At 38.2% G+C, this 21,372-nt stretch overlaps 1 protein-coding gene and 1 pseudogene across 3 annotated transcripts in view; one reads left to right on the top strand and one right to left on the bottom strand.

Annotated features, from left to right (window-relative positions):
- TET1 (tet methylcytosine dioxygenase 1) overlaps positions 1-21,372 on the bottom strand; it is a 137,911-nt gene that overhangs the window by 73,419 nt on the left and 43,120 nt on the right. For all 3 annotated transcript variants that reach the window (XM_025284630.3, XM_025284629.3, XM_006070285.4), the window contains exon 3: positions 20,744-20,797. In XM_025284630.3, coding sequence (XP_025140415.2) covers positions 20,744-20,797 — 54 coding nt within the window. The remainder of the gene's footprint in view (positions 1-20,743; positions 20,798-21,372) is intronic.
- LOC112584684 lies at positions 18,250-18,423 on the top strand (annotated as a pseudogene).

Here is a 21,372-nt window from a genome sequence, read left to right as displayed (position 1 = left end):
AATATCATCCACTAAGTATGGTTGTAAAGACTGACAACCAAATATAAGGCTTTTAATAAAAGAAAATGAAAAGAGCACCAGAAAATGATTTCCTAGACTGTGAACACTGATGGTTTTTTGTTACTGCTGAATTTTTCTCACCTCTCTTTTAAGGATACGAAGTCACAACTTGACCTTAAATTTACCTCTCTGGAAAGCTGCCAGCTAGCCCTTAGTGGTCTGTTCTTAAACCAGTTTGATGCTTGCTAACAAATCAGATGACATCCATGGAAACTAATGGGAGTTTTGAGAACACAAGGCTCGAAGCAGGAAGAAACCTCAGCAGATGTTATACATTTGGACATTGATAATGAAGCAATTCCAACAAGATCTCTTGGTATTCTACTTGCAAAAGTGATTCAGACAAATCAGCTTGGGGATGAGCAATCAGATGGACTAAAGACTGGATTAAATACGGTTAACAAAGGACTTTTGCCAGGGACAAGCAATACTTGTCTCATAGAGATTCAAATGATATCTAAGACCTTTTAACTAATAATTAATTGAAAAACAAAACAAAGAGCAAAATTTTAGCCAGTAATAAATGAGACTAATGCTACAAACTACTAAAAGGGAAGAAAATTTCACTGATTCCAAAATAACATAAAAATGTGATAATCATTTCAAAACAAACACATATATCAAATTATCACATTACACACCTGTGTGGATCACAATAAACCGTGGAAAATTCTAAAAGAGATGGGAATATCAGACCACCTGACCTGCCTCTTGAGAAATCTGTATGCAGGTCAGGAAGCAACAGTTAGAACTGGACATGGAACAACAGACTGGTTCCAAATAGGAAAAGGAGTACGTCAAGGCTGTATATTGTCACCCTGCTTATTTAACTTATATGCAGAGTACATCATGAGAAACGCTGGACTGGAAGAAGCACAAGCTGGAATCAAGATTGCCAAGAGAAATATCAATAACCTCAGATATGCAGATGACATCACCCTTATGGCAGAAAGTGAAGAGGAACTAAAAAGCCTCTTGATGAAAGTGAAAGAGGAGAGTGAAAAAGTTGGCTTAAAAGCTCAGCACTCCGAAAACGAAGATCATGGCATCCGGTCCCATCACTTCATGGGAAATAGATGGGGAAGCAGTGGAAACAGTGTCAGACTTTATTTTTCTAGGCTCCAAAATCACTGCAGATGATGACTGCAGCCATGAAATTAAAAGACGCTTACTCCTTGGAAGGAAAGTTATGACCAACCTAGATAGCATATTCAAAAGCAGAGACATTACTTTGCCAACAAAGGTCCGTCTAGTCAAGCCTATGGTTTTTCCTGTGGTCATGTATGGATGTGAGAGTTGGACTGTGAAGAAGGCTGAGCGCCGAAGAATTGATGCTTTTGAACTGTGGTGTTGGAGAAGACTCTTGAGAGTCCCTTGGACTGCAAGGAGATCCAAACAGTCCGTTCTGAAGGAGACCAGCCCTGGGATTTCTTTGGAAAGAATGATGCTAAAGCTGAAACTCCAGTACTTTGGCCACCTCATGCGAAGAGTTGACTCATTGGAAAAGACTCTGATGCTGGGAGGGATTGGGGGCAGGAGGAGAAGGGGACAGCAGAGGATGAGATGGCTGGATGGCATCACTGACTCGATGGATGTGAGTCTGAGTGAACTCCGGGAGTTGGTGATGGACAGGGAGGCCTGGCATGCTGCAATTCATGTGGTCGCAAAGAGTCAGACACGACTGAGTGACTGAACTGAACTGAACACCTTAACCTTGTACAGTGTTATATGTCAATTATATCTCAATGCAGGGTGGAAAAAATTAATTTAAAAAAAATAAAGTTTGATGTTTTTCTACAGTAAAATAAATAAACACAAAACAAGAAAAATAAGTTTGTTAAAAATAATATATTGCTTCATGGAATTATCATGGAAATAAAGACAAGTCTAGAATTCATCTGAAAAATATGAAAATGTCTGGTGGGAATAAATCCAAAGCTGAAATTCTAAAGAAGTGATAAAAAAGGATTTGCAGTGGCAGTAGGCAACAAATCATAAAACAATGTACTTGGTACTAGGAAACACAATGATACCAGCAAATCCAATAATCTCCTTTACACATCCCAAGAAAAATTCACCTTGAGCTAAACTTACACATCATTATATTTAGTTCTAAGAAGTGAGAACCCAGCTACATAAAAATGGTGGAATCTTTCATGTCTGGCATTTTAAGATTATTTACATTGAAGTTCTATACATCTTACCCTTTGCCTGCAGTGCCAGCTGGGTTTTACTAATTATGGGACAGATACACCAGAGGCTAACCATGCTCTGATATAAAACCCTTACTACACAAGCTTAGTGGCTAAGTAAGTTATGAAGTGGCCATCTGTGTTTTCTGCTTAAGCTGCTGAGAGGATCTCAAGGTTAGAAGGGACTTTCAAGGGCACGGAGTCCATCTAGTAAGGCCAAGCACCAACTATCTGCAATACCTCTATCAAGCAATCCACCAACCTCTGCTTAAGTGCTCACAGTAACAAGAAACTGTCCAGTGTGCCATTTCGCCCCACCCTTCATCCATCAGTCCTACTTCATCCTGGGAACCTGATATGGCAAGTCTCCCTTAAGCCTTCAGTTATATATCAGTGATGGATTACACTCCACAGAATAAAACAAATGGCTATGAGTCCTTTCTTTAGACTGAAGTAGCCATACACTTTCAAGACTATCCAAATTGCTCTCCAGAAAGATAGTGGTAGCGCTCAGTGGCTCAGTGTCTGACTCTTTGAGAACCCATGACTGTAGCCTGCCAGGCTCCTCTATCCATGGAATTTTCCAAGCAAGGAGGCTGAAGTGGCTTGCCATTTCCTACTCTAGGGGATCTTGCTGACCGAAGGATCAGACCCATGTCTCCTGCATTGGCCGGCGGATTCTTTACCATTTCAGCACTTCAGGGAAGAAGGAAGATAGTACCAATGTATTTTCTCACAGAGTGCCTAGACTGTCCCATTTTAAGTCAAATTTTCTATATTTTCTAATCATGTTCTTTTAGCTTTCCAAATTCATATGGAAAGGAAAAAAGATAGAATAATGTATGCTTTTCAACTTATTATAGAGGCTGACCATTTAAAACTTATTTCTTGGACATTTATATTTCTTCTTTTGTGAAGCTGACAACTTACTAAGTTTTTTTCTCCTTTATTTTAAATTTCCAGGCACCTCTATCGTTCCCCATAACATCATAAATCTTACTGATGTTATTTGTAAGTGCTCTTATTTACAACTACTGTCAGTATTATCTGATGTAATCTACTTTAATTAGAAATGTGAACTCTTTTTAGACCAAGCATGAGGTTTTTATGCTATCAGGAAACATCTTGAACTTCAATTCCTCTTTTCTATGTTCTATTTATGTTTTAATCTAAAGATTAAAGGCCAATAAACAGCAAAGCTACAGGATAAATTGTCTCCCTCCTCTCTACAGTTAACAAAACTAAACACAAACTCTTACCAAAGAAAACTTACGTCACCTTTAACGTTATTTTTTTTGATAGTTATTAGAGGGTTAATGTTATCTGACATTATATAACATTTTTATAACCTATGCTGCTGCTGCTGCTAAGTCGCTTCAGTTGTGTCCGACTCTGTGTGACCCCATAGATGGCAGCCCACCAGGCTCCCCTGTCCCTGGGATTCTCCAGGCAAGAACACTGGAGTGGGTTGCCATTTCCTTCTCCAATTCATGAAAGTGAAAAAATAAAGTGAAGTCGCTCAGTCGTGTCCGACTCCTAGGGACCCCATGGACTGCAGCCCACCAGGCCCCTCCGTCCATGGGATTTGCCAGGCAATAGTACTGGAGTGGGGTGCCATTGCCTTCTCCGTTATATAACATCTTTAAAAAGATAATTATATAACATTTTTAAAAATCTGTGTTCAATCAAATATGTTTACTTTAGCAATAATTATAACGATGAAAAAGCAGAAGCCAATTATTTCTCCTGAACAATAATATTTTCCTGACAATGCTATTGTAATTTGATAATGCTACTATTTTAGGTAATATATAGACTATTATTCAAAAATAAATTACAGTAAGACTTTCCAGGTGGTCCAGAGGCTAGGAATCTGCCTGCCAATGCAGAGGACACAGGATCAATCCCTGATCCAGGAAGATTCCACATGCCTGGGGGGACAACTAAGCCTGCTCACTGCAACTACTGAACTCATGCACCTAGAGCCCATTCTCCCCAGCAAAAGAAGACACCAAAGGTGAAGCCCTTGAACCACAACTAGAAAATAGCCCAAATGCAGCAACAAAGACCCAGTGCACCAAAAACAAATAAATAATAAAATGTTTAAAATGAATACATTGTTATAATAAAAGCAGCTATTATAGAGCCATTTAATGGGTAACAATTGACAAGAACATAGCTATAACTAGAATGACTAAATAAAACAACTGACAAGCCAAATGTTGGAGAAGATGCAGAGCAATTAATAATCTTATAATTTCAGTGGAAGAGTCTTAAAATATTAAACATATATCTACCCTACAAGCAATTCAAATTCTACTTATACAAGACAAATGAAAACATATGTTCACACCCAGAAAAAGCCCTTGCATAAGAATGCATTGGCCTAAATGTAAAGAAATTGGATCTCTCATACACTGACAGTTCCTCTAAGAGTTAAACATAGAATTAACATGACTGAGCAATTCCATTCCTAGGTATGTATCCATGAGAAATGAAAACATGTCTATACAAAAACTTGTAGTGAATGCACATATCAGCATTGTTCAGAAGAGCGAAAAAGTGGAAATAACTCAAATGGACCTCAGCTGATGACTGAGTAAGTAAAATACGCTGCCTGCATACAATGGAATATTATGCAGTAAGGGAGGAAGGTACGGGCTACAACATGGATGAGTCTTGAAAGCATTATGTTAAATGAAAGAAACCACTTACAAAGTATGATTCTTTTTCTGTGAAATAGATTATTTGGGGGGATAAGGAAAAGGTTCTAAAATTGATTGTGGTGATCCATGCACAACTGTGAGTACACTAAATACTCCCAGAAAAATATATTCTATAAAATTCTATATGTGAAAAAATTATAGAAAAGGCAAAATCAACCTATGGTGATAGAAATAAACCCAGAAGTTGCTTGGAGGGGGCGCAGATTAACTAGGAAGAGGTGCTGCTGCTGCTGCTAAGTCACTTCAGTCGTGTCCGACTCTGTGCGACCCCATAGACAGCAGCCTACCAGGCTCCCCCGTCCCTGGGATTCTCCAGGCAAGAACACTGGAGTGGGTTGTCATTTCCTTCTCCAATGCATGAAAGTGAAAAGTGAAAGTGAAGTCGCTCAGTAGTGTCCGACTCTAGCGACCCCATGGACTGCAGCCTACCAGGCTCCTCCGTGCATGGGATTTTCTAGGCAAAAGTACTGGAGTGGGGTGCCATTGCTTTGTCCAGGAAGAGGTGCTAGGATGACAGAAAAGATGGGTGTCTTACTGTGCAGTCATCAAAACTGGTTAAGTAATGTTTTTAAGACCTGGCTATTTCACTGTATATAAAATACATTTCAAAAATAAGGCTAGGGACTTTCCCAGTGAAAGTCAAAGTTTTATTCCTTCACTCATGCAATCCCATGGATTGTAGCCTGCCAGGCTTCTCAGTCCATGGAATTCTCCAGGGAAGAATACTGAAGTGAGTCACCATTCCCTTCCTCAGGGGATCTTCCCAATGCAGGAGGTATCAAACCTGGGTCTCCTGAATTGCAGGCAGATTCTCTACCATCTGAGCCACCAGGGAAGCTGGTGGTCCAGTGATTAAGACTTCATGGTCCCAATGCAGGAGGCCTGGGTTTGATCCCTGGTCAGGGAACTAGATCCCACATCCCACAACTAAAGAGTCTACAGGCTGCAACTAAGACCTGGCACAGCCAAATAAATAAATAAGGCTGTTATTTAATGCCCACAAAACTACTAAGAGGATCTACCCTTCAGATGTGAGAGTAAGGAGGATTAAAGAAGGGAGGGACAATGAATATAAAGAACATTTTTCATTTTCTTCATATATTTCTTTTTTTTTTTTTCTGTTCCTCCAAATTTATTCCTGTGCGAAGACATGCTGGGGCTTTTTTTCTTAAGGGCTTATGTTGTACGTTCTCTTCCCCAGGTCACCCCTCTAGTGGCTGCAGCCTCTCTCTCCCAGTCACCTGACTCATAATCGCAGGATGTTTCGTGGGGTCCCAGCCACTTCTGGGATGGGAGGTGAGTATGGCCCATGCTGGGCCTAGGGACCCAGAATGCTGAGGCTTTGAACCTGCAGAGGCTGGGGGCTGCTGGCAGGCTATAAGTCCCAAGGGGTGGCCAGGGGCCAAGAGACCTCCTCCAAGTGGGGTCCGCTGGACGCAGAGATGACAGCTGTAGTGTGGCTGGACTTCTCGAGTATCTCAGAGTCCCGAGCCAGGCAGATGGTTGAAAAGCATGTGACACACCTTGTATGCCCACAACCAGGTCATAAGCAAGGTGTGGTCACTCAGCTACAGGGGCAGTAGCTGAGCCAGAGGGGTGGAATGGAGCACCAGGCCTGACATGCAGCCCCAGGGCCCAGAGGCCTGTGCTCTGCTTGGGTCCCCTGCAGATTGAGGGGGCCCTGACCTCTGATAGAGTCCCCTGTAGACAGAGGGTGTCCTGTCCTCTGCTTGAGTTCCCCACAGATTGAAGTGTGCTGTCCTGCTCGCATCCCCCACAGATTGAGGGGGGCCTGTCCTCTGCTTCTTCATACATTTCCTTCAAGATTATTCTTTTTCTGTAATTTAAAATTAGTTTAAATGAGCTCATTGGATTTCCTTTTAAATCATACTGATGTTTGTTTTTTCTTGCTCAACAAAATTTTGACTACACTTTAATATTTGTTTCAGATCACTAATTGTACCTTGGGTGCTAGTATACTTTTGCTGCTATTCTGATAATCTATAAATATCACCTGGAGTTAATTTTGTAAGTTTTATAATTTATACACATCCTAAAAGGTGATTAATGTAATTTATTTCCTATCTAGCTCATAATCAACAACAACAAAAAATTTTAATGCTACTTTGTCCTAGATTGAGGGAATAAGCTGTTACTGATTGACTGGTTATCTTCTATTTTACTTTGTCTCCACTGAGTTCCTCTGAGTTAGACTTCTTTCTTTTGTATTGAGTTTTTTGTAAGATAGGGTTGTGTAGAAGATAAGAGTGGAAAGGGCAAGATAAAGAAGGAATGAAGTCTGAGTCACATTCTCTTCCAATCCTAAACCTACTTAGCCTCATCATCCTCTCACTTCCATTTTTCAACATCCCAGATACTTACTATACCCATATTTGATCATATAGTGACCAGAATCCAACTTTCTCAACCAAAATGAACCATTTGGTTACACTATGCAATAGGACATTAAATAGTCATAGGCATTTTTCATTATTATTGAAAAGCTTCCTTCATTTAACCTCCAAAACTTAAAATATGTGCCATTATTGTGTCCAAAGGAAAGTTAAGATGACTTAAAGATAACAAAATAAAATGTTCAGCTTAAAATGAAGTCCATCATAATTATATCAGTCAAGAAATATGAATGGATACTAAAAACTAAGAAGTAACAGAATGCTTACACAGTCTTAAAGCATCTCTACAGGAGAAATTTATTACAGAAGGAAAAAGGGTAATTTAGGAGAAACTTGGCAGATGCAACCTTAACCAAGAGATCAATGTTAAGAACAAAGTTATGGAACAAACTGACATCATGTGCTTTCAGATATAAATTCACTGAAAAAAAAAAAAACAAAAAAACAAAGAACTTCGCTGGTGTTTCACTGGTTAAGAATCTGCCTTCCATGTTGATGTATGGCAAAAATCAACACAACATTGTAAAGCAATTATCCTCTAATTAAAAATAAATAAATTATTACAAAAAGAATCTGCCTTCCAATGCAGGGAACACAGCTTTGTGTACCAGAAAGAAGACCTAGCACAGGCAAAACCAAAAACAAAACAACCAACAACAACAGTAAAAACCAAAGCACTGCTAACTCACTTCTGTGGCATTCTTGTTAAAAATGCATAATCTGAATCTAATCATGAGCAAACATCAGTTCAGTTCAGTCGCTCAGTCGTGTCTGACTCTTTGCGACCCCATGGACTGTAGCACGCCAGCCTTCCCTATCCATCACCAACTCCCGGAGCTTGGTCAAACTCATGTCCATTGAGTCAGTGATGGCATCAAGCCATCTCATCCTCTGTTGTCCCCTTCTCCTCCCGCCTTCACTCTTTTCCAGCTTCAGGATCTTTTCCAATGAGTTAGTTTATCGCATCAGGTGGCCAAAGTAATGGAGTTTCAGCTTCAGCATCAGTCCTTCCAATGAATATTCAGGACTGATTTCCTTTAGGATGGACTGGTTGGATCTCCTTGCAGTCCAAGGGACTCTCAAGAGTCTTCTCCAATACCACAGTTCAAAAGCATCAATTCTTTGGCGCTCAGCTTTCTTCCTAGTCCAACTCTCACATCCATTCATGACTACTGGAAAAAATTGAAACTTTAGCTAGATGGACTTTTTTTGGGAAAGTAATGTCTCTGCTTTGTGATATACTGTCTAGCTTTGTCATAGCTTTTCTTCCAAGGAGTAAGCGTCTTTTAATCTCATGGCTACAGTCACCATCTGCAATGATTTTGGAGCCCCCCAAAATATAGTCTCTCACTGTTTCCACTGTTTCCCCATCTATTTGCCATGAAGTGATGGGACCAGATACCATGATCTTAGTCCTCTGAATGTTGAGCTTTAAGCCAACTTTTTCACTCTCCTCTTTCACTTTCATCAAAGGCTCTTTAGTTCATCTTTGCTTTCTACCCTAAGTGTGGTGTCATCCAAAAATCTGAGATTATTGATATTTCTCATAGCAATCTTGATTCCAGCTTGTGCTTCATTCTGCCCAGCATTTTACATGATATACTGTGCACATAAGTTAAATGAGCAGGGTGACAATAAACAGCCATGACATACTCCTTTCCCAATTTGGAACCAGTCTGTTGTTCCACTGTTGCTTCTTGACCTGCATACAGATTTCTCAGGAGACAGGTCAGATGGTCTGGTATGCCCATGTCGTTAAGAATTTTCCACAGTTTGCTGTGATCCACACAGTCAAGGCCTTTGGCATAGTCAATAAAGCAGAAGTTTTTCTGGAACTTTCTTGCTTTTTCCATGATCCAGCGGATGTTGGCAATTTGATCTCTGGTTCCTCTGCCTTTTCTAAATCCAGATTGAACTTCTGGAAATTCACGGTTCACTTACTGTTGAAGCCTGGCTTGGAGAATTTTGAGCATTACTTTGCTAGCGTGTGAGATGAGTGCAATTGTGCAGTAGTTTGAGCATTCTTTGGTATTGCCTTTCTTTGGGACTGGAATGAAAACTGACCTTTTCCAGTCCTGTGGCCAATGCTGAGTTTTCCAAATTTGCTGACATATTGACTGCAGCACATTCAAAGCACATTCACAGCATCATCTTGTAGGATTTGAAATAGCTCAACTGGAATTCCATCACCTCCACTAGCTTGTTCGTAGTGATGCTTCCTAAGGCCCATTTGACTTCTCATTCCAGGATGTCTGGCTCTAGGTCAGTGATCACACCATTGTGATTATCTGGGTCATGAAGGTCTTTTTTGGATAGTTCTTCTGTATATTCTTGCCACCTCTTCTTAATATCTTCAGCTTCTTTTAGGTCCACAACATTTCTCTCCTTTATTGTGCCCATCTTTGCATGCAATGTTCCCTTGGTATCAAATAAACCCATATAAGAGACATTCTAACTGAGGTATACTCTTTGAAAATGTCAGGTTGACAAGACTAAAGAGATAGAATAACTGAATGCAATTTATAATCTGAGATTATTTTTGATATGCACTGCATTAAGGACAGATGGTGAATTTTGATCAGTAGATGGTAATAGTATTGTATCAATGTTAACTCCCAATTTTGATTATTGTACTATAGCTATGCAAGATGAGGTCTTTGTTTATAGGAAATACACGCTTTAGTATTTAGGGGTAAAGAAACCTCATCTTTACAACCTCAATTTCACATCTGAAATTACTCTCAAATAATTTAAGGGGGAAAATCTACATGAGAAGACATAAAACAAATAAGATGAAATATTAACATGAGTAGCCTAGGTGAATGGTATATGAGAATACTTTGTAGTATTCTTACAGCTTTTCTGTTGTTTGAAATTATGTCAAGGTATTTTTTGAATTTTAATGAAGCTAACAAGAATGAAGTAGGAAGATGGGATGCTTCCTCATTTTGGAGTTGAGCATATTACATGGTTTGACCAACAAATACTATTGAATTTTCTTAGTTGAAAATCAAAATAGAAAATACATTGTTTAGATTGTCTTTCATTCTGGCCATGGGCAGCACATAAGTTAGTCTTGACAGACACTTTTTCACTAGAAATTATACTGAGAAGTTAGACTGTCCCTTATATAACTATGGCATGTCATGATGCACAGTATCTTAGAAAACATGGCCCAGGTAACGCAGCTTTCTGATGGTTCCAACTTGTTTTAATGAAGTGATCAAATATCAGAGGCTTTAAATAAACCCTGGATAGCTGGATTAAATTTCTGATGAAATGTTCTAACCTACAGTGCAGCTATTTTATACTGTCCATTAAGTGAGACATAAATGAGATTTCAAATGTGCTGAGTGACAAAAATCATTGTTTTGAAATAGCTTCCTTTTGTTTTAATCTGCAAATAACATTCAGAATTTTATAAGTTTCATCAATAACCTGACTTCAAGCCAATAATAGTACCTTTACAAGTGCTTCCCCATGGCTCTATAAACACCGCTACTTCTTTTTTTATTTTTCATTTCTTTATTTCAGTTAGCCAATAATTAAGGCATCCCTTTCTCTTCCACTCCCTGCTACCACTTGGTATAGATGTGGCAGGTCAATTTAATCTCTGAGTTTAGCCAACCACATTTAGTTTTCCAATCTGCTAATCTCTTCTAATTAAGAATTTAGGATCCAATCCAGGAAGCATTGGACAATCTCCAACAAAAGCCCCAATAGTTAATGTAGATTGGATAACCTATCTGAAACCTGAAATTTATTGTAATTTACCCAGATGACATGATCCTCAAATCAAAACATTTTACAAAAATGTGAAGAAAGAGTAGTGTTCAAAATCACCAATGAAGAAACACTTACACACACAATGGTAGGAAGAGGAGATAAAGGAGTGCAAAGAGGCAAGACAACCAAATCCAAGACATGATCTAAGATTACAGGCTGGATCAGGAGGAAACACCTAAAAAGGATTTGTGGGGAGGGGAAGAACAATTGAGAAGATTTTTAAAGGGACAGTATCCTCTGAATCATTAAAGGTCTGCAGTATGACCATTGTATTGTAGTTAAGGAGAGGCATGCTGCAGTATTTATAGGTAAACTGTCACATGGCTCAGCAAAAAAAGAAAGAGTACTGATGCACAATGTGTTATTCTTTCATCTTTTTTGTAGATTTGATTTTTTCAAATAAAATTTGAAGAATTAATCAAATTAAATATATATATATATATATATATCTCCTGATTTCCATAGCAATTCATTATCAATACTACCCAAGACTGGCTTGATGATTTCAAAAAGTGGTTTTCCTTACATACCTACATGTCACTATAATAATTTCAGCAGTTCAGACCTAACTTACTAAAGTTAGGCCATAAAATGCATTAATTCAATCATTCATTAAACCAACACGTATTAAGTTGTAGGTAGAAGGTATTACACTAAGACTGCAGAACACAAAGTTAAATGCTGCTGTAAACTTAAGAGGTTGACAATCTAACTTAAAGAATAATAAAAGCAACTAAACATCTAAACACATCAATATTCTATAAAGGATTTTATTTTATATTAACAGTCATAACAAAAACAGTCATGATGTTGATAGCTATCATTTAATGAACATCCACTCTGTGTGGGATAAATTTAGTAAAAATTAAAATTAGGTAATCTGCTAAACAACCCTGTGGATTAGTTATTTCTCCCCCTTTAAAGATAATGAAAACAGTTCTCAGAGAGTTCAATTAACTTTCCCTCAGTCAAGCACCTGCCTTTGGGTACTGCTGATACCACAAAAAAACACACAGTTTAAATTTTAAAATTAAAAAAAAAAAATTTTTTTTTAAAATGAAAAGTAATCAAAAGCACTAAATACCTTACCATATCAAAATTTAAATACTCAGGGACTTCCCTGGAAGTCCAGTGGTTATGTCTCCATGCTTCCAGTGCAGGGAGCACAGGTTCCAACCTTAGTAGTGGAACTATTATAGTGGAACAACTACATCTTAGTAGTGGAACTAAGATCCCAGAAGCCAAGTGGCAAAAAGTCAAAAAATAAACACTCAAGAAAATTTCAGATTCATGTTTTCTATTATCAGAGAAGTTACATCTAAAATAACATTAGTTAAACTTATTTCAAGAAATGGAATAAACAGTTATTAGATTTTCCCCCTTTCTAAAGTAGAATGAATACACAAGATAAGTATGAATAAAAATATTTTTCCAAGAAAAAAATATTCAAATATTTAAGATATTTAAACTTTGTGACAATTGAGTGAGAACGTTCTCATGCGATTCTTATCTAGAAGAAATCATGCTTAAGGCACATAACTTGCAAACAACACTATAACTTATATCCTGTTTCAAGTGCTCATCCTAGTCCACATTTTTCTTTGCAGCTGAGGTTTTTTAAATCTGTTTATTTTTAATTGATGGATAATTGCTTTACAGTATTGTGGTGGCTTCTGCCAAACATCAACATAAATCAGTCATAAATATATATATGTGCCCTCCCTTTTGAGCCTCCCACCACCTCCCTCCCCATCCCACCCCTCTAAGTTGTTACAGAACTGTCCCTGAATCATAGGGCAAATTCCCATTGGCTATATTACATATGATAATGTATGTTTCCATGTCACTCTCTCCATACATCCCACCTTCTCCTCCCCACTACACCGTGTCTATAAGTCTATTCTCTATGTTTATCTCCATTGTGCAGCTGAATTCTATAATAGAAACTAATTATCAACTGTGAGATTATATTTCATACTGATGATATTCTAGTCTTTATTATAGAATTATTCATTCTATAAAATATATACATATAAAAAAGGGGGAAAGAGAAATTTAATATTTTCAAGGTTTAAAGTCTTCTTTCTGATACTTCTCATTTACAAAAAGCAGAAATGACATTTTTAAAAAGAAAGGAAAGGCTTTGGGGGATATAAAGAAAGTGAATACATTGATTAAAAAAAATACACATTTTCTTAAAGGCTCACTTAATATTTTTACTAGGATAAATTATATTTTAGATTTAATAATAATACCACTAATTGAGAAATTTCTATGTGTCCAGCTATCCTAAGCAATGTAACATGTATTAAATAATTTGCTTATGTGTATAACTATCTTATGATCCTATGTGTATTTTTGTGTACTAAATTTAAAATTAAACAACACACAATATAATGTTTAAAATAAATAGTTTTGTTATTTAAACATAACTAATTTCCTAAACTAAGTTTATTATTTAACATCTGGTTCTCTAAAACCATGAAAAGAACCTATGCTTTAATCAAATTCATATATCACTAAATTATAGACATAATAAAACTGTACCATCTCTTAAATTTTTTCAAGTGCAGAAAGTCCTGTTTTTAGTTCAAAAAGGAATAAAAGTTAGTATTTAAAACTATGAAGCACAAGAACAGGTTAAAGAATGACACTGTAATCTTCTTTCTCTGGAATAAGCCAACTACAGTGGGCAAATCTTGCCATCACATCTTTAAAAACATATTTTTATGACACACTTTGAATACTGAAAGGCATTCCATTATCAAATTAATTACAACTTGAAGATGATTTCAGACACTAGTAAGGTTTTAACAAAAATGTAACTAACAGTTCCTATCTTGGCTCTTTTTCCCTATCTGTTGAGATGATATTCTAGCCAATACATGGAGAGCTATACAGTAAAGAAGGCAGACATCTGAAAACAGTACGAATCTAGCACTATCAAAACACAAACACATTATCAGATGAGCATAAGGATTCAAGACACAAAGCATATGTTCTTTTCTGAGCTCAGAAGAATTCAACAGACTTTTTTTGTAGCCTGAATGAAATTTTCTTCAAGCCTATTTACCCTACTTGGCTTCTACTCACTCTCATTCTGTTTGGGATCATTCCTAGAAATTACAAAATGGACATGAGTCTTGAATCACTGGAAATGTTCGTGTTCCAGTGATAAATGAATGACTTGACTGTGTGTGAGTTGGCTTAGTGAGAACTCAGCCCTGAAATCAGTCTCATCATCCCTGGGCAAAATGCTATGTTACAATTTCTGGATATGCAAACCAGAAGCCCCATGTGTGCCTTTGAGCGTGTGAATAAACATTGATGAATGAGCACACATCTTTGATAGTTTTTGCCAGCACATGACATAAGGAGGAAAATAAGGACCATGTGTTGTTGAATCATAAAGCTACATTCTTAAGTTTTATATGATCACCTTATATGCTAAGATTATCTTCTTCCAATATATATGTTTGTGGGGTTTTCTTTTGTTGTTTTTGTTTTTAAAGCTGGTATCCCTTTGCGGATACTCTTACCACTCACTCTGAATTTTTCCCTCCTGGTGGTCTGTTATATTCAGATGTCTGGGATTCCTTGCCTGGGACTATGTAAGTCATAGGACTTCCCAGTGGTCTAGTAGTTAGAATTCTGAGCTTCAACTGCACAGGGTAAAGGTTCAGTTCCCTGGTCAGAGAACTAAGATTTCACATGCCATGTGGTGTGGCCAAAATATTTAAAACAAAAACAAAACACAAAGAAACTATCACTATGCCTCCCTCTGCCCCCAATAACCATCAAGATCACTATAGGATGTCACTAAAATTTGCAGCATGTTGCTGCTATAAGTCATAGAAAGTTACTTTATAACTAGACTTAAATCACTTTACCAATGATTTAACCAACTGAAACAAAGTTGTAGATAAGTGTGCAGAGACAAAGCTTTAGTAACCTTGTTATCTTTCATTTCTAGTAACTTAATGAGTTTTTAAGATAAACAAGGTAACTCAATTGTATCTAATTTGGTACTTTTGAACCCTCACTAGTATATGTAACAATTTACAAGCGAAGGAAATAGTTTTCAAAGGTACCAAGTAAATTTCCCTAGGGGGTGTTTTGCTCTATCTTGGAAATTTTTTTGGTTTGTTTTTTTCCCTCAAAGTATATACCACAATTTGTAATTTATTAATTTGTCTTTTTTCTTTTTTTGCCCTCAATCTCGTTGAGGGCAGGGATCACTTTGGATTTATACACCATTGTAGCCCAGCATTTAGTATGGGCTAAAAAAGTATCAACTGAATGTTAATAATACTGTTTTTCAAGAAAGAAGACTCATTGAGCATTAACTGTGTGCTAGGCAATGATGGTACTAAATATTTTGAATATCACTGTCATGCAAATCAAGATCACATATGAAAGGTGATTCATTTATGATTTGATTCTCCTTTTAAAAGGTGTTTCAAAAAGACTAATCAGTATAGCTACATGCCATTATCTTGTCCTTCTCTTAGTGAGACGTGTCTTATTTCCCCTCATTCCATACCTCCCTGCCCCCTCAACCACTTTTTTTATCAGCATCATCAAGGAAGGAAGGAAACAGTGAAGAGCAGGGCTGCCAGCACAGAAGCCAGCAGGATGATCACTTAGTTTTCTTTTCTTTTTTTTCTTTTCTAAATCATTTGTAGACAATTTCCTGGTTTAATATCCCCTGATATTTCTTTGTATTTGTTCAAAATATAATACTTTGATGATATTTTATAACCAAATAGCTAGAAAATGTTTCTTACCAGTCAAGAAATTACAGAATGAATAAATGCAGTTCACTCTCAGGGATACCCACACTTTTCATGCTGACATGATTTTAGGTTTTCAGATAAGTTGCAAAAATAGTGTAGCGTTCTTATATAAACTTTAGCCAACCCTGTCAGTGTTAGTTTCTTACATAATCATGGTTCTGTTTTGACCCTACCATACTGTCCCTGTGGTCATTTAGTGATGCTGAATATATTCTATTTGTCCTTTCAGGTCCCCACTCCATCTTCTACATCCTATTATAAGACACAGGAGGCTGACCAAGATATATCTCATTAGTAGGCTCCCTTGCTCCTTTTGGGTTCTGGTTGGGATAAACCAATGAAAGCAGCAAGAAACTGGAGGGCAGAGTATTTATTTCCATACCCACCTCCCCATGACTTTCTTGCTGAAGAAAGATCCCATTACCATAGGCCACTCAATAGAACAGTCCTGTTCTACTTAGCGACAGCTATTCTACCTGCCTTTCTGCTCCCAAGCCCTTATCCCTTCAGGCCTGTTGCTCCGTCGCTTTAGTCGTGTCCCACTCTGTGCGACCCCATAGACGGCAGCCCACCAGGCTTCCCGTCCCTGGGATTCTCCAGGCAAGAACACTGGAGTGAGTTGCCATTTCCTTCTCCAATGCGTGAAAGTGAAAAGTGAAAGTGAAGTCACTCAGTCGTGTCCGACCCTCAGCGACCCCATGGACTGCAGCCCACCAGGCTCCTCCATCCATGGGATTTTCTAGGCAAAAGTACCAGAGTTGGGTGCCATCCCTTCAGGCCTAGGAGTGGCCATATGTCTGCTGTCCTTAGCCCTAGGATGCTTTGTCATCCCTAGATTTTTCCGAATCCTGCCCTCACCCTTTAAAAAAAAAATCCCTTTCTTAAATTCTCCCCAGTATTTCCAACTAACTGTGCAATCTTATTTTCTCCAGACACAATGACTGACAACCTAACCAAAGTGATGTTGCCTTGAATTGACTTTCTCTAAGGGTATATATCCTTCTATCTCAAAACATAAAGCAATGGTTATTTACATACAGTTTTCTGCCAAGAAGAGTTCCAAACCATGCTTCTCATAAGTACACATTCATGAAACACGGCCTGGAATCATCTCGTGCATTTACCTTTCTCAAGAATCAGGAGAACAATTAAAGCACAGCTAGTAAGCTGTCATCTATAAAAATAACTCCAGTGAGTTAAGGCAGAAATGTGGCCCTCTAATACCAGTAGGGGAGGAGTTTGTGCTGAGCACCCCAACCTCACCCCCCAGTCATTTGATACCCATTCTGGCCATGAGAGTACTTTGAACAGAAACTGTGCTTTCAGCTAGAGGAAAATGCTCTCTTTAGTCAGGAATGTGAGATTACAGTTTATAATTCTAAATATTGAATTATAACAGCATGAATACAGATTACCAATTCAAATAGATTGTTTAAAGATAAGAGGTATGAGACTCAACAGGCAATTTTAACCCATAACTGGATTCAGGATTTAGTTAGCAGGTTCACAGTAGGATGAGACAAGCTTCCCAGTTTCCTTAGTCAGACTCTTCATTTATCCTGCTACTGCTGCTGCTAAGTTGCTTCAGTCGTGTCCGACTCTGTGCGACCCCACAGACGGCAGCCCAACAGGCTCCACCGTCCCTGGGATTCTCCAGGCAAGAATACTGGAGTGGGTTGCCATTTCCTTCTCCAATGCATGAAAGTGAAAAGTGAAAGTGAAGTCGCTCAGTCGTGTCCAACTCTCAGCGACCTCATGGATTGCAGCCTACCAGGCTCCTCCATCCATGGGATTTTCCAGGCAAGAGTACTGGAGTGGAGTGCCATTGCCTTCTCCGTTCATTTACCCAACTACTTCCTAATAGATTATGAAGATGAAAATCAGTCAGGATACTTATAGGTAGCAGCAAGACCAAGAGCAAGGACTGAAGAGATTTGAAGACTTTAGAGGCCAGAGTCCAAGGAAGAAGAGCAGCACTCAGGCATAAGGCCAAAAGCAAAACTGTAACCTGAAGAGTCCCATCACTGATCCCTGAGTAGCAGCTGACTGTAATGTTAAGTTCTCACCCATAAAATCCTAAATGGAAAGTTTTACTTTTTCTCCAGCCTCCCTCCCAAAATGCAGATTTAGTTTTCTTAACATCTCCTTTAGGGTTATATAATATTCTATGCTTGAACTGGTCCGGTCCAGGTGCTGCTTCCAGCTGCGCTAAGAGGTCAAGGCAGGCTGGAGGCCTCAGTTGGACAGGAGGGAGCGGCAGCATCCAAGGAACAACATGCCAACTGCCAAGCAACTACCTGACATTGGCTGCAAGACCTTCTTCACCTCCATGATGGTCCTCAGTGTGTGCGGGGGCTACTTCTGCAGTGTCCGAGCCTACCACCATTTCTAGCGGCACAGCTCCTGGCGCCAGGCTGCAGAAGAATGGAAGACCTCGGGAGCCCTGTAGAATGGGCGGGCTTTTTCCCTTGAGCAGAGAAGCCCAAGGCCTGCTGTGGAAAGACTGCACCTGCAATCATTTCTGAGTCCAGTGGACCAGGGCCTTAACAGCTTTCGAACTCTGCTGGGAAAAAGTGGCCATGTTTTCTCTGGTACATCCAGTTTGGAGAGGCTATCCAATCAAAACAGGAATGGGAGGGTGAGGCACACTTACAGACATTAAATAACTTGCCATTACAAAAAAAAAAAAAAAAAAATCTACACTTGCTCAACTGTATTTTACACATATCAAGCTGAAATCTGAAAGTATCTTAGCATTTCTTCTGTGGTGCAGAGAAACAAAGCTTTCTTTGGAGAAGAACAAAAAGATATGCCCAACAGAAAATTAAAGAAAACATTTTAAAATGTCAACATCAGAAAATCATTAATTTTTTTCTTTTTAGAGCATTTCCTTACTCTTGTACAACAACTGATAACTACAGAGGAAGTGAGCAACAATTTGGTTCTGCTTGTTGTGGCACATGAATATCAGCCACACACAGGCACTTATTTCTTTTTAAAAGTCAGAGTTCATTGCCACGATTCAAAAAAGCAATACACAGTATATTTACTTCTGGAATTTATTTCAGGTAACAGGACACCCACAGACTAACAAAATAAACAGAATTCAAGAGTATTCCCAAGGCCCAATTCTACCTCATAGCAAAGGGAGGTAATGACTAGCTACCAGGGTTAGACCATATTAGTTTGTCCATGTGGTTTCCTTCCTTTCTTCTATGCTCCCTTCCCACGCACCCTCAACCTGCCTCCCCACCTCACCCCCACCCACCCACACACACACAAATCTGAGAGCCATTTATAACAGCAAGACTCAAACTATTTCTCACTTGAAGATTTCAAGACAAAATACCTGAGATGGATATACCCAATACAGCAAGTGTGAAAAGAGAATAAGATATACATTTAGGGATTTTAACGATATTCTTCTATAATTTGGGGAAGAGAAAAAATTAAAAGGAGGCAGGTGGATCAGTATGCAGAAGAAAAACAGAGAAGGGTTTAATTTACCTTGAAAATAACCAGTATTCTATTTGTCTAAGCCCAGTGAGAATTTGTGCCAAGCAATTTCATTCATTTCACAGTGCCTAGCACACAGCTAACTGTGTGGTAAATATTAAATAAATACTTGTTGGTTGATGAAAAATGTACATGGCAATGCTGTGTACACACAGGAAACAGAAACTTGAAGTGGTCAGACAAATTAGAAAGCAATGTAAGGTCTGGTTCTGCGTGTCAATAGCATTTTCAAGGTACACAACTGAGGAAACAGATGAGGAAAAAAAATGTGCCACATCCATAGTTCAAACATGTTCTTCCTCTTTGAGTGTCAACACTTTATTTGCAAAAGAAAAGCTAAGATTAGGATAAGATGTTTTTAATTATATATATACAATATACTTTTAAAGACCAGTCATTTTATTGCTTAATATGTCTTTTTGAATTAAAAAGGTTGCCTGCTTAAGATACTTACATTCAGAATAACAACATACTACCTGAAACCTTTAACACATAAGCACCTATTTACTAGACTAAAGCTAGCCTTGAACTTTTAGTAATGTATATGATTTTAAATTAACCCTGCTAAATACCAGACAAAGCTCATAACACAGACTGCTAGCTTATAACTGAATTAGGTAACTACTAAATACTCATTAGGCAAATTACAGAAAATAAAGGAAACATACTCATTCCTACAGCTTCATGAACGCCAAAATTAAAGATGATATAATGAGAATTTGGGATTAAGCAATTGTAATTTGGCTGTAAAATCTCAATGGCTTACACATTTTAAATTGAAATAAAACCTCTAAGCATCTTTTCCTTTAGAAAAATCACACATTTTAAAATAGTGTCTAATGGAAGGACTATTAAAACTACAATGGATCATAGCTGTCAACTTTAAATAGTGTCTTTTTCCTTAAGAGCTTAAGTTTACACACTGGTGCAACACCACAAATGCAGATGCTACAAAGAGAGCTACAAGAAAAGCCACAGATTTTATTCACAACACTTTGCATATAAAGTTTTCCTTCTGCAGACTTGTGTGGAGTTGAAAATAAAGGATGCTAATATGCACATTATGTAGCATATAAAAAGAGAGAAAGAAAGAGAAAGAGAGATAAAACACTTTAGTTGAGTGAAAATTCATTTATCTACTGAAAATCTGGGAGAACTCATATCCACTGTACTCCAAATTTACCCCTCAGTGACAGAAAAATACTATATGAAATGGAAAAAAATTAAATATGATTTAATCAATAGCTGATTACCTTTAAAACTTTGGGCTTCTTTTCCCTCTGGGGCCTCTTGTTTTCCTTTACAACCTAAAAAAAATCAAATTGCAAAATGAGCCTCCGTTTAAGAGAAAAAAAAAATTAGCTCCCACACCCCCCCCAAATTTTTTTTGGCTATTTCTCTATAAAACTACTTATCCCATCTAAAATCATCAACATGTTTGCTAGGCAGAACCTAAATAGCTTATGTAAAATGTATACTTTAAAAGTCACTGAAAAAAAAGCCTTGCATAAAGATGAAGTAGGGAAATACCCTTTTTTCCCCTTAAAGTCTGTCTTAATTAGCCTCTGCATTCTTCACAGCGAAGCCCACGAGGTAGCCATCTTGCTTGCTTCTGCAGAGGAAGCCTCTACAGTGGAACAGTTCTGCAAACTGCTTTTTGGTATTATTATCATGGTGTTTAAAGGCAGCCCTGGCCTGCCAGCACTGTAGACGTGCTGGGCATGCCTTTTGCAAAAACAGCCCCACAAAGAGTGCAGCCAATGGCAATGCAGAGCTTAGCAACTCCAAAGTGATCTTCTCTGCCTAGCCTTCCTAGACAAAGGATCTCCTGTGCGGCTCCGCTCTCACCACAGGACACAGGCAGCCACAAGCTGCGACATGG

The sequence above is a fragment of the Bubalus bubalis genome, chromosome 4 (genome assembly GCF_019923935.1).
Source record: "Bubalus bubalis isolate 160015118507 breed Murrah chromosome 4, NDDB_SH_1, whole genome shotgun sequence".
Taxonomy (NCBI): domain Eukaryota; kingdom Metazoa; phylum Chordata; class Mammalia; order Artiodactyla; family Bovidae; genus Bubalus; species Bubalus bubalis.
Note: the sequence above shows the minus strand (reverse complement) of the source record. Positions and strands in the feature narration are given on the sequence as shown.